Source organism: Eretmochelys imbricata, chromosome 4, assembly GCF_965152235.1.
Source record: "Eretmochelys imbricata isolate rEreImb1 chromosome 4, rEreImb1.hap1, whole genome shotgun sequence".
NCBI classification, from domain to species: Eukaryota; Metazoa; Chordata; order Testudines; family Cheloniidae; genus Eretmochelys; species Eretmochelys imbricata.
In genome coordinates this window covers 89,364,309-89,378,246 of record NC_135575.1, presented here as the reverse complement: position 1 = coordinate 89,378,246, position 13,938 = coordinate 89,364,309, and the positions used below count along the sequence as shown (strand labels likewise).

Below are 13,938 nucleotides of genomic sequence, written 5' to 3'. Positions count from 1 at the left end.
TTCCTTAAGTGTCATGTAGCAAGCAGTAAGTGAAAAGAAGTAGGGGAGGAGAGGCTCCTGAGAGTCCAAAATGGGTAGGGCTAGGCCTAAGGCTGCACCTGGGAAACATTTTCCAAAGCAGAGTTCCAGGTCTGTTGGAGCTTAGTGTAGGTACATTACCAGCTGACCAGCTCTTATAGCACTCAAGGGAAAAACAGCCCACCCTGACGAGTTCTCCTTCTCCTCTTGCCAAACTGTCATGATTCCATTTTGACAGAGCTCCTAAGATGCACAGGAGGCAGACATTTTGCATACAAATTGTTCCACAGATGGACGAGAATACAAATATAAATGTGTAAGACAAATCACAAACTTCTGTGTTATTTAGTGGGAGGGAGAAACCTGGAAAGCTATAATTCTGGCACAGACCTAGAGATGATAGTGGGAGCAAATTAGATAAACCCTTAGGATTTTCAAACAAACCTATCTGCCAGATTGTACAGACATATAGAAACAAAAAGAGGCCAATGTGATTTGGAGCTACATAATCAGAAGTATAAAATATAAATGTATAATATGTATAAACATTAAGAGTGTGCTTGGAATATAGTATTCTGTTTGTATATATTACAAAGTTTTGAAGCATATAAATGCCAATGATAAAGAGAATTTAGTGACACATTGGTTATGGCAGTAATGAAATGAATATAAAGGGCAAAATGAGCTTGAATATCAAGGAAAAAAATACTGAAAGTGAGATCCATACGAATATTGAATGGTCAGTTAAGGGAAGTGGTGGAAGTCCTGACTTTTGGGACATTTAAATCTTTAGACTGGACAAAAAGCCCTAGAAAATATCCTGTAGAAAACAAAGCTACATTGATAAGGGACCAGATGATCTAAATGTCTTTTCCATCTCAAATTTCTATGATGCAGTTTCACAGTGAAATCTCATTTTATGCTTACTTTTATGTTTATCAGATTTTTCACTCATTTCTTCAGATTTATAGATGAATGATTAAAACTACTTATTCAATAGGATAAGCACATTAAGCATCCTGGGTGTTGTCAAGTATTCTAGACATGCTAACACTGGAGTCAAATTTTAAGTTGCCATGGCTTTCCTGTGCAAGCCAAAATTCCCTGCTTGGAAAGACAAAAGGTGGCTCCTATTTATATGTGAAGGAAAAGTGATATTTTATTCTATACAGAAAGAAGAGCTGGTAGTCTTGTACAGAATTCTACTAGATGTGCTCCTGAGATTCATGACCCTTATTGCATTGTTTCTGATGTTGTATAATAGCCCCATGCTGCCTAATTTTTGTGTACATATTTCAAGGCTACAAGACTTAATTATTTCAAAATTCTGGATTTGACCACTCAATAATGCTTTTTGCCAAGATTTATATTTGTAGACTTTGCATCCTTTTTTCACGAGAAATTGTCTGTAAAGTGAGACTTTACGTAGTCTGTACCAGACTGTGGGTCATCTTACCTGGTTATTTGTCAGATTCGGTCCTTGCTGGGTAACAAAGAAACATTTTGAATCATTCAGTCTCAAATGAAACCCAGTACTGTGTCAAATTAGTTTTTATTAAGAAAGAATAAATTTTAATTTTAACTGGAAATAAAACAGGTGAAAAGAAACAAAACATGCACATTCTGCCATTGGAATCTTCAGGGAGTGGATCCCCCTTGAGTGACTCTTCTCCATCCTGCATGCACCACCTTCTTCCTCATTTGGACCCCATAGAGGGTATTCTAAAGGCCTGGATACACACTAAGCCCTGGTCTACACTAGGACTTTAGGTCGAATTTGGGGTACTGTGGACACAATTCGACGGTATTTGCCTCCAGGAGCTATCCCAAAGTGCTCCATTGTGACCGCTCTGGACAGCACTCTCAACTCAGATGTGCTGGCCAGGTAGACAGGAAAAGAACCGCGAACTTTTGAATCTCATTTCCTGTTTGGCCAGCGTGGCAATCTGTAGGTGACCATGCAGAGCTCATCAGCAGAGGTGACCATGATGGAGTCCCAGAATCGCAAAAGAGCTCCAGCATGGACTGAACGGGAGGTACGGGATCCGATCACTGTATGGGGAGAGGAATCCGTGCTATCAGAACTCCGTTCCAGTTTTCGAAATGCCAAAACCTTTGTCAAAATCTCCCAGGGCATGAAGGACAGAGGCCATAACAGGGACCCGAAGCAGTGCCGCGTGAAACTTAAGGAGCTGAGGCAAGCCTACCAGAAAACCAGAGAGGCGAACGGCCGCTCCGGGTCAGAGCCCCAAACATGCCGCTTCTATGATGAGCTGCATGCCATTTTAGGGGGTTCAGCCACCACTACCCCAGCCATGTTGTTTGACTCCTTCAATGGAGATGGAGGGAACACGGAAGCAGGTTTTGGGGACGAAGATGAGGAGGAGGAGGAGGAGGAGGTTGTAGATAGCTCACAGCATGCAAGTGGAGAAACCGGTTTTCCCGACAGCCAGGAACTGTTTCTCACCCTGGACCTGGAGCCAGTACCCCCGAACCCACCCAAGGCTGCCTCCTGGACCTGGCAGGCAGAGAAGGGACCTCCGGTGAGTGTACCTTTTAAAATACTATACATGGTTTAAAAGCAAGCATGTGAAAGGATTAATTTGCCCTGGCATTCGCGGCTCTCCTGGATGTACTCCCAAAGCCTTTGCAAAAGGTTTCTGGGGAGGGCAGCCTTATTGAGTCCTCCATGGTAGGACACTTTACCACCCCATGCCAGTAACACGTACTTGGGAATCATTGTACAACAAAGCATTGCAGTGTATGTTTGCTGGCGTTCAAACAACATCCGTTCTTTATCTCTCTGTGTTATCCTCAGGAGAGTGAGATATCATTCATGGTCACCTGGTTGAAATAGGGTGCTTTTCTTCAGGGGACACTCAGAGGTGCCCGTTCCTGCTGGCTGTTTGCCTGTGGCTGAACAGAAATGTTCCCCGTTGTTAGCCACGGGGAGGGGGGAGGGTTGAGGGGGTAGCCACGCGGTGGGGGGAGGCAAAATGCAACCTTGTAACGAAAGCACATGTGCTATGTATGTAATGTTAACAGCAAGGTTTACCCTGAAAGAGTGTAGCCACTGTTTTATAAAATGTGTCTTTTTAAATACCGCTGTCCCTTTTCTTTCTCCACCAGCTGCATGTGTTTCAATGATCACAGGATCTTCTCCTTCCCAGAGGCTAGTGAAGATTAGAAAGAAAAAAAAACGCACTCGTGATGAAATGTTCTCTGAGCTCATGCTGTCCTCCCACAGTGACAGAGCACAGACGAATGCGTGGAGGCAAATAATGTCAGAGTGCAGGAAAGCACAAAATGACCGGAAGGAGAGGTGGCGGGCTGAAGAGAGTAAGTGGCGGGCTGAAGACAGGGCTGAAGGTCAAATGTGGTGGCAGCGTGACGAGAGGAGGCAGGATTCAATGCTGAGGCTGCTGGAGGATCAAACCAGTATGCTCCAGTCTATGGTTGAGCTGCAGCAAAGGCAGCTGAAGCGCAGACTGCCACTATAGCCCCTGTGTAACCAACCGCCCTCCTCCCCAAGTTCCATAGCCTCCTCACCCAGACGCCCAAGAACGCAGTGGGGGGGCCTCTGGCCAACCAGCCACTCCACCACAGAGGATTGCCCAAAAAACAGAAGGCTGGCATTCAATAAATTTTAAAGTTGTAAACTTTTGAAGTGCTGTGTGGCATTTTCCTTCCGTCCTCCATCACCCCTCCTGGGCTACCTTTGTAGTCATCCCCCTATTTGTGTGATGAATGAATAAAGAATGCATGAATGTGAAGCAACAATGACTTTATTGCCTCTGCAAGCGGTCATCGAAGGGAGGAGGGGAGGGTGGTTAGCTTACAGGGAAGTAGAGTGAACCAAGGGATGCGGGGGGGGGGGTTAATCAAGGAGAAACAAACAGAACTTTCACACCGTAGCCTGTCCAGTCATGAAACTGGTTTTCAAAGCTTCTCTGATGCGTACTGCGCCCTCCTGTGCTCTTCTAACCGCCCTGGTGTCTGGCTGCACGTAACCAGCAGCCAGGCGATTTGCCTCAACCTCCCACCCCGCCATAAACGTCTCCCCCTTACTCTCACAGATATTGGGAGCGCACAGCAAGCAGTAATAACAGTGGGAATATTGGTTTCACCTAGGTCTAAGCGAGTCAGTAAACTGCGCCAGCGCGCCTTTAAACATCCAAATGCACATTCTACCACCATTCTGCACTTGCTCAACCTGTAGTTGAACAGCTCCTGACTACTGTCCAAACTGCCTGTGTACGGCTTCATGAGCCATGGCATTAAGGGGTAGTCTGGGTCCCCAAGGATAACTATAGGCATTTCAACATCCCCAACAGCTATTTTCTGGTCTGGAAATAAAGTCCCTTCCTGCAGCATTTGAAAGAGACCAGAGTTCCTGAAGATGCGAGCGTCATGTACCTTTCCCGGCCATCCCACGTTGATGCTGGTGAAACGTCCCTTGTGATCCAACAGAGCTTGCAGCACAATTGAAAAGTACCCCTTGTGGTTTATGTACTCGCCAGCTTGGTGCTCTGGTGCCAAGATAGGGATATGGATTCCGTCTATGGCCCCACCACAGTTAGGGAATCCCATTGCAGCAAAGCCATCCACTATGACCTGCACATTTCCCAGGGTCACTACCCTTGATATCAGCAGATCTTTGATTGCGTGGGCTACTTGCATCACAGCAGCCCCCACAGTAGATTTGCCCACTCCAAATTGATTCCCGACTGACTGGTAGCTGTCTGGCATTGCAAGCTTCCACAGGGCTGTCGCCACTTGCTTCTCAACTGTGAGGGCTGCTCTCATCTTGGTATTCATGCGCTTCAGGGCAGGGGAAAGCAAGTCACAAAGTTCCATGAAAGTGCCCTTACGCATGCGAAAGTTTCGCAGCCACTGGGAATCGTCCCAGACCTGCAACACTATGCAGTCCCACCAGTCTGTGCTTGTTTCCCGAGCCCAGAATCGGCGTTCCACAGCATGAACCTGCCCCATTAGCACCATGATGCATGCATTGGCAGGGCCCGTGCTTTGAGAGAAATCTGTGTCCATGTCCTGATCACTCACGTGACCGTGCTGACATCGCCTCCTCACCCGGTATCACTCTGCCAGGTTTTGGTGCTGCATATACTGCTGGATAATGCGTGTGGTGTTTAATGTGCTCCTAATTGCCAAAATGAGCTGAGCGGCCTCCATGCTTGCCTTGGTATGGCGTCAGCACAGAAAAAAGGCGCGGAACGATTGTCTGCCGTTGCTCTGACCGAGGGAGGGGCGACTGATAACATGGCTTACAGGGTTGGCTTACAGGGAATTAAAATCAACAAAGGGGGTGGCTTTACATCAATGAGTATTTCAGGCAGGACTTCACGGAGGGTTCCAATAAGAATTGGTGCACCTAAGTAATTGTTCTTATTGGAACAAGCAGGTTGGTCTGGCCTTTGATTGATACATGGCTAGATTTACCTCACTGCACCTTCTCTGTGAGTGACTGCAGTGTGACCTAGAGGAATGAGTCCCCTAGACGGGGGAGGTGGGGAAGCAAATGAGTACAAAACAAATCTGGTCTATTTCTTGTTTTGATCCACTCCATCTATCTTTTACATCTTTGGCTGGCAGCAGACGGTGCAGAAGGACTGCAAGCCATCCACATCTCATGGCTGCTCGGCAGAAGGTGGTGCAGTAGGACTGCTACCCATCCTCATCTCTTGCCTGCCTGGCAGAAGATGGTACAGTAGGACTGCTAGCAATCTGTATCGCCCGCCTGCTCACCATAAGATGGTTCAATAGGACTGACTGCAGGACTAAAGAGAATGACCTGGTCAAGTCACTTCTAATGTAGTCCCTGCACCCATATCTGCCCAGGCGCTCCTGGCCGACCTGGCCAGGAGCATCTCGGACATGACGATGACGGCTACCAGTTCTACTGCACCATCTGCTGCCACAAGGCAAGGGGTTGCTGCTGCTGTGTAGCAATGCAGTACCACGTCTGCCAGCACCCAGGAGATATACGGTGATGGTTACCTGAGCGGGCTCCATGCTTGCCGTGGTATGGCATCTTCACAGGTAACTCAAGGAAAAAAGGCATGAAACGATTGTCTGTTGCTGCTTTCACGGAGGGAGGGAGGGAACGGGGTCCTGACGATAGGTACCCAGAACCACCCGCGACAATGTTTTAGCCCCATCAGGCATTGGGATCTCAACCCAGAATTCCAATGGGCAGCGGAGATTGCGGGAACTGTGGGATAGCTACCCACAGTGCAACACTCCGGAAGTCAACACTTGCCTCGGTACTGTGGAAGCACTCCGCTGAGTTAATGCACTTACTGCACTTAGAGCATTTTCTGTGGGGACACACACTTGAATATATAAAACCGATTTCTAAAAAAACGACTTCTATAAATTCGACCTAATTTCATAGTGTAGACATACCCTGAGGGAGGGGGTGGAAACTGGGCATACCAGGGGAAAAGTGGGCAGGCTAGGAGGACGGCCATGGGAATGGTTGATCCAGATCATAGTGCATTGAAATGTAGATTTCATTATTGAGAGGGGCCTTTTGGAGGAACCAGCATTTTATTAATATTAATAAATTTTAGTTCAGTTACTGGGAATAAGTTGGTCTACACTTGAAGAACAAACTACTTTATGGACTTCTTTCTGTTGGAAATTACTACATGGTTAGGAGGTATATGTCTGTATTTATATAACAGAGTTAATAAGCACTAGAGATCTGTGGTATAGCTTTCAGTTGAGAGATTTGTTCAGAAAAATGTAAAATATAAAACTATTTTACTCTATATAAATTTAATTATTCTGTCCTCCTATGTCTTTCTTGCCTCCCTTTTGTGCTCTTATCTTCAATCTCAACTTCCTTGTTATCTTCATGGCTTAAAAACATCTGCTAGCTCCTGCATGACTCATCAGCGGAATCACAATAGAAATCCCTTGGCAGGTTGCATTAGCAAGACATGAAAATAACTGTTGATTCTCTTTCTCCAGCCATAGAAGCATATTACCCCCATTACTTCAACATCTGATATAGAGAGGTGCTGAGCATCGGCAACTGGATTAAGTCCTGTTAGGACTTTATCTCTTTCTACACTAATGGCCAAAAACTTTCATTTGATATCAATGTATATCTACATTTTGATAAAATATATGAAAAAGTCTTTCACATACCTAAGATTACTCAGCCAAAATAAGTAAGAGCCAAATTTTTGCTAAACATTCTTAATGTGTGTCGTAGGAACCTATTATGTTCTGGTGTGACTCCCCTAAACCAGTCTTTTATTTTAAGGCCCTGATCCTGCATGTTTTTAACTTTAAGTACTGTGAGTAGCACCACTGAAGTCAGTGGGGGGGGATCGAATTCCTTGTTGAGCTTGCTGCTTTAATTCTCGTAGAATGTTATTATGTCCTCTTATTTAATCATTGTCATTCAGCCAAGCTATACCTATTGTGGCAGAGCTCCAAACTTGTCCCTGTGAGTCCCGCGCTTCATGCTAGCCTCAGAGGCTCACTGTGACCCTCCACATAGCCCTTCTCTCCTCTAGAGCCAGGATTACAGTCTACTGAGCCCTTTTCATCATAAGCCAGCAAGGAGGTTGGTGAGAGAACTCCCTCAGTCTTTGTTGTCCCTACGGGCTCATTCCATAATAGTTTAGCCTCCTGTCCTGACAGGGGCCTATCTTCCCCTCCCAGGAGGTGTTTCTGTAGTGGCGGGTTGTGGTGTTCCGGCCCAGGGACCCTAATGGCTGCAGCTGTTGGCAGCTGACCTTTCACTGCCAGAGTTGCTACGTTTCCCTGGGCCACTTGCCCACAGCTCTCCTGCTTCTCTCTTCTTCACCCTTACCGATGGCTTGAGGGTGTCTTCATTACTCAGCCCTTCAGCTGCACTTCCTTTCCCCTGGCTCTCCTCAGCCTGACTGGAGTGAGCCCTTTTATAGTATCAGAAGGACCTTAATTAGAGTCAGGTGTTCACATTAACTTAATGGCCTCACCTGACTCTTTGCAAGTTAATTGGAGTCAGGTGTTCTCATTAGACTGGAGCAGCCCCTGTTCTGGTCAGTCAGGGAACAGAAAACTGCTAATCCAGTGGCCAGTATATCTGCCTTCTGTTACTCTGTTGTACTCAACTGGTCTGGGTCTATCACAATATTTAGGTCCTGCGTGGAATGTCCATACTGAGAACATAGGAGACATGTTTAGACTAGAATTTTTCCCTTTCTATTGCTCTGTTTTCTTGGTAGTCCAGAACTGCACCTTGGATTATCTTCTTTTTCTCTTTTTATATAGTGTCAGTGATTACTGATATGACAATGATTTTTATTCTGTAGATTCTGAAGCATTGCCTTCAGCAAGAAGTAATGTACGTTATTACTTTTTTCTTGGATTCCAAGCATAACTTCACAAGTCCCTTCCTATGGGGGATTTCATTTTTCTGCAGACTCCACCATAGTTCTTTGTCACAGGCAAGTTAATCAAAGTTCCATAGGAGACTAATTATTTCTGAAAATAGGGATGGAGCTTTCTTTCAGGAACTTTTGTGGTGGTATCTCTTTTCATGGCATTGCATAAACCAGGAACCAAACATGTATGCTAAGCACTTTCCTCAAAATCTGTTGTATTAGGTAAGAGACTGAGGTGACTTGAAGAAAAATTGTATATTTTTCTAAGGGCTTATGTACACTTACAGCACTATTACGTTGCAGCTGTGCTGCTGTAGCACTTAGTGAAGACGGTACCCACACCGATGGGAGAGCTTCTCCTGTCAGTGTAGGTTCTCCATCTCCCTGAGAGGCAGCAGCTATGTCAACAGGAGAAGCCCTTCCATTGACATAGCACTTTCAACACTAGAAGTTAGGTCAGTATGTGACAGTACACCTCATATTCGTCATAGTAATAGTATGATATGATTATGGCGTAATTATGATGCATTTTGTACAAGATGAGTCATGTAAGGTGCCATTGGAATGTTATGATTTGCTGAATATGACTATTCTACATGTATGCATGTATCATTTTTGTATCTGAAGTTATAAATATTGACTATGTATCTGTTGTATCTGTATTTCAAACATGGCACCCACTAGGCAAAATGCTTCCAGCCTTGATGGCTGGTTGTGAAGGACTATTCAGGGCAATGGGCCATTAGGAAAAAAAACCAATAGGCCATAGAAGAAGCTTAATCCCTTCCTGGCAAGCCTTCCTAAGAATGCTTCAGACAGCCTGTACGTAATGGCTGCTATGACTCTGCAAAGGCATGTAAACAACTACATGACACTGGACTCCATTTTGGGTACCTGTATTTTTCCATAAACTGGTCTGGGAAGCAAGTTTGAAACAAAGGGTTCCCGCCATATGGAACAGCTTATATAGGGACATCTTTGGTTGTTCTTCACTCCCCCAAAACTCAACACCTGAGAGAAGTTCTGAAAGAAAAGGACTTGGAATGAGGTGGGGAGCCCAAGCTGCAAAGCAAATACAGCTTGTGCTTTTAGAATGTGCAAGCCTGCTTGTATCGTCAGTCAGGGTGAAAAATTGCTAATTCATATCCAGTCTCCGTAATATCTTAGGCTTAGTTTGCTCTTTTGTTTATTTACTAGGCAATCTGCTTTGATCTGTTTGCTATCACTTATCACTTAAAATCTGTCTTTTTTTTGTAGTTAATAAACTTGTTTTTGTGTTTTATCCAACACAGTGTGCATTTAAGTGAAGTGTCTGGGGAGAATCTCAGCTCTGTGAGCAAAGGCTATTGCATACCCTTCCCACATTGAGGGGAAGGTGAACCATATATTAATGAGCTTACTTTGTACAGATTCCTGTGCAGTGTAAGACAGTATAATTTTTTTTTTTACTCCAGCAAGGGTGCAGGGTAGAGGAGCTGGGAAATTGGCTGTTGTCTCCTGCCTGTCTTTGAGTAAGGCACTTGGGTCACTCAGTTTAGGTGTTCGATGCCAGCTGCTGTCATGTTGGGTGACTACAGGTCCTGAAGAGGCTGTGAGTCACCAAAAGAGCAGTGTAGGAAAGGCCAGCCCAGCTCGGAGGTTAAAGGGGCGCAGCTCCCAAACACTACCCCAGAGGTTACAATCTGTCACACAGTATAACTACTTTGCTCAGAGGTGTGAATTTCCACAACCCTGAGCACTACAGTTATACTGACATAATTTTTTAGTGTAGACTGGGCCTAAGAGTATTAAGAAATTTACAATGAGCCCCTTCTGCTGACATGGAATCATAGAAATGTAGCATTGGAAGGGATCTTGATAAGTCATCTAGTCGAGTCCCTTGGGGTTTTGTCTAAACTGTTCTTAAAAATCTCCAATGATGGAGATTCTACAACCTCCCTAGATAATTTGTTACAGCGCTTAACTACCCTGTCAGGAATTTTGTCCTAATATCTAACCTAAATTTTTCTTGCTGAAATTTAAGCCCATTACTTCTGTCCTGTCCTCAGTGGTTAAAGAGAACAATTTATCACTCTATTCTTTATAACAATATTTTACATACTTGAAGACTATTATCGTGTCCATACTCAGTCTTCTCTTCTCCAGACTAAACAAACACAGGTTTTTTCAATCTTTCCTCAAGGTCATGTTTTCTAGACCTTCAGTCATTTTTGTTGCTCTCCTCTGGACTTCATTTTATTTGTCCACATCTTTCCCAAAGTGTGGTTTCCAGAACTGGATACAATACTCTAGTTGAGGCCTTGTCAGTGCTGAGTAGAGTGGAAGAATTACTACTTGTGTCTTGCTCCTGCTGCTTCTACACCTGAGAATGATGTGCACTTTTTTCAGCAGTATTACATCATTGACTCATATTTAGTTTGTGATCAACAATAACTCCCAGATCCTTTTCTGCAGTACTCCCTTCTATGTATTTATTTCTCATTTTGTATTTGTGTGATTAATTATTACTTTCTAAGTGGAGTACTTTGCATTTGTCCTTATTGAATTTCATCCTATATATTTCGGACCATTTCTCCAGTTTGTCATGACCATTTTGAAGTCTAATCCTGTCCTCCAAAGTGCTTGCAACCCCTCCCAGCTTGGTATTGTCCACAAACTTTATAAGTGTACTCTCTGCTATTATGCCAAGCATTTATGAAGATATTGAATAGAACCAGAGCCAGGACAGATCCCTGTGGGACTCCACTCATTATGCCACTTCAGGTTGACTGTGAATCATTGATAACTATTCTCGGAGTGTGGTTTTCAAACCAGTTGTGCACTCGCTTTATAGTAGGTTTGTCTAGGCTATATTTCCGAAGTTTGTTTATGAGACTGCTCATGGGAGATAGTATCAAAGGCCTTACTAAAGTCAAGATATAGCACATGTATTGATTCCCCCCACCCACAAGGCTTGTTAGGTGTCAAAGAAGGATATTAGGTTGGTTTGACATGATTTGTTCTTGACAAATCCATGTTGACTGTTACTTATCCCCTTATTATCTTCTAGGTGCTTACAAATTGATTGTTTGAGTAGTTGCTCCATTATCTTTCCAGGTACCAAAGTTAATTTGACTTGTCTGTAATTCCCTGGGTTATCCTTATTCCCCTCTTATAGCTAGATACTATATTTGCCCCTTTCCAGCCCTCTGGGATCTCTCTCATCCTTCATAAGTTTTCAAAGATAATCGCTAATGGCTAAGAGATCTCTTCATCCAGTTGCTTAAGTATTCTAGGGTGTATTTCATTAGGGCCTGCTGACTTCAAGACATCCAGGTTGTCCAAGTAATTCTTAACTTGTTCTTTCCCTAGTTTAGTCTCAGAGCCTACCCCATTTGCACTGATGTTCGCTATGTTAGGCCTGGTCTACACTGGCTGGGGGGTGGGGGGGAATCAACCTCAGATACGTCAATTTCAGCTACGCTATTCTTGTAGCTGAAGTTGGGTATCTTAGGTTGACTTACCTAATGTCCTCACGGCGTGAGATCGACTGCCGCCGCTCCCCCATTGACTCCGCTCTGCCTCTCGGCATGGTGGAGTACAGGGTTCGACAGCAGAGTGATCGGGGGTCGATTTATTGTGTCTACACTAGATGCGATAAATCGATCACCGATAGATCGATCACGACCCACCGATCCGGTGGGTATTGTAGATATACCCTTAGTAGTCAGATCACTGCTAACCTTTTTGGTGAAAAGCTGACACAAAAAGAGCATTTAACACTTGGCCATTGCTGCATTTTCTGTTATTGTCTTTCCTTTTTCATTGAGTAATGGGCCTCCTCTGTCTTCCTTTTGCTTCCAATGTATTTGTAAAATGTTTTCTTGTTACCCGTTATGCCTCTAGTTAGTTTAATCTTGTTTTGTGCCTTGACTTTTCGAATTTTGTTCCTACATTCACATGTTTTTTTTTTAATACCAAACCTTCATAATTTGACCTAGTTTCCACTTTTTATATGATTCTCTTTTGAGTTTCAGTGATTGAAAATCTCCTGGTTAAGCCAGGGTCGTCTCCCTATTTGTTAGAATCAAATCTAGGACAGGCTGTGACCTAGTCGCTTTCTGTAATAAAAAGTTGTCTGTAATACATTCCAAGAACTTGTTAGATAATCTGTGCCCTGCCATTTTATTTTCCCAACACATGTCTGGGTAGCTGAATTGCCCCATCACCACCAAGTCCTCTGCTTTGGATGATTTTGTTAGTTGTTTAAATAAAACCTTATCTACATCTTCGTCTTCGTTAGGTTAGGTGGTCTATTGTAGATCGCTACATGACCTCACTCTTGGTTTTTTACCCCTTTTCTCCTTACCCAGAGACTTTCAACAGGTCTGCCTCCCACTTCTATCTCGTGCAGGTGTATATATCCTTGATATATAAGGCAACACCTCCTCCGTTAATTCTCTGCCTGTCCTTCCTGAACAAGTTATATCCTTCTATACCAATATTTTACCCATGTGAATTATCCCACCCAATATCTATGATGCCAATTATGTTGTAATTCTGATTATTTGCTAGTATTTCTAGTTCTTCCTGTTTATTCCCCATACTTCTTGCATTAGTATACAGCATCAAAGATGTTCATTAGATTTCCCCACAATATTCCCCTCCATATTGTCTTTCCTTTTCCCACTAGGATTGTCCATGTTCCTTCCCCAGACTCTGACTCTTCACCCAGATCTCCATAGTCTGGACTTTCCTGTGGGCTTTGTTTTCCTGCTCCCATCAAACTTATTTAATGCCTCCCTGACTGGATTAGCCAGTCTGTTTCAGAGAGATTCTTCCCATTCCTGGCTAGTTGGCCCCAATCTCTGCTCAGCAGTCCTTCTTGGAACAGCATCTCATGATCAAGGAACCTGATGCTTTCCTAGCGACATGCACATTCTTTGTGTACAATCATTATATATATTATACATTATATGTATAAAACTATTAGATGTGCAATTTTCTAAAGCTCTAGGTTTTCGTCTGAATCTGATCCCATTGGAGTCAATGGGAGTTTCTACCATTGACTTCACTGTAAGCAGAGTTATGCCATCACTGAACACTTCTGAAAATCCTAGCCTAAGCTTTTAATAGTTGCAACTGTTTTGTTTGGACGTGTAAGGAGTCATCAATTTAAAATTAACATGCCCAGCGAAACAAACATATTCAGTTTCAGTGCCCAAAAGAAAATTAGGCCCAGTGAATTAAATATAGAATTATCTGGCTTTACACCTTTGTCTTCTAAATTTCATATTTTCTCCTATTTTTCAGTGTGTTGTGTTTGCTATGACTTCTGGTCAAATGTGGAATCATATCCGGGGACCTCCATATGCTCATAAGAATCCTCAGAATGGACAAGTGGTGAGTGAATTTTTTGCATTAGTATCTAAATTGACTTGATTGCTACAGAGTTCTGAAAATCTAAAATGCAGTGGGAAAATGGATCAGGATCACAATTCAGGAAACATGAACACTGCCTGTTGTGGAGCCAACA

General features: G+C 43.7%; 1 protein-coding gene across 2 annotated transcripts in view; it reads left to right on the top strand.

Moving 5' to 3' along the window:
* The window catches only part of TUSC3 (tumor suppressor candidate 3), a 282,259-nt gene that overhangs the window by 156,549 nt on the left and 111,772 nt on the right, over positions 1 to 13,938 (top strand). For both annotated transcript variants that reach the window (XM_077814571.1, XM_077814572.1), the window contains exon 6: positions 13,716 to 13,805. In XM_077814571.1, the coding sequence (XP_077670697.1) occupies positions 13,716 to 13,805 (90 nt within the window). The remainder of the gene's footprint in view (positions 1 to 13,715; positions 13,806 to 13,938) is intronic.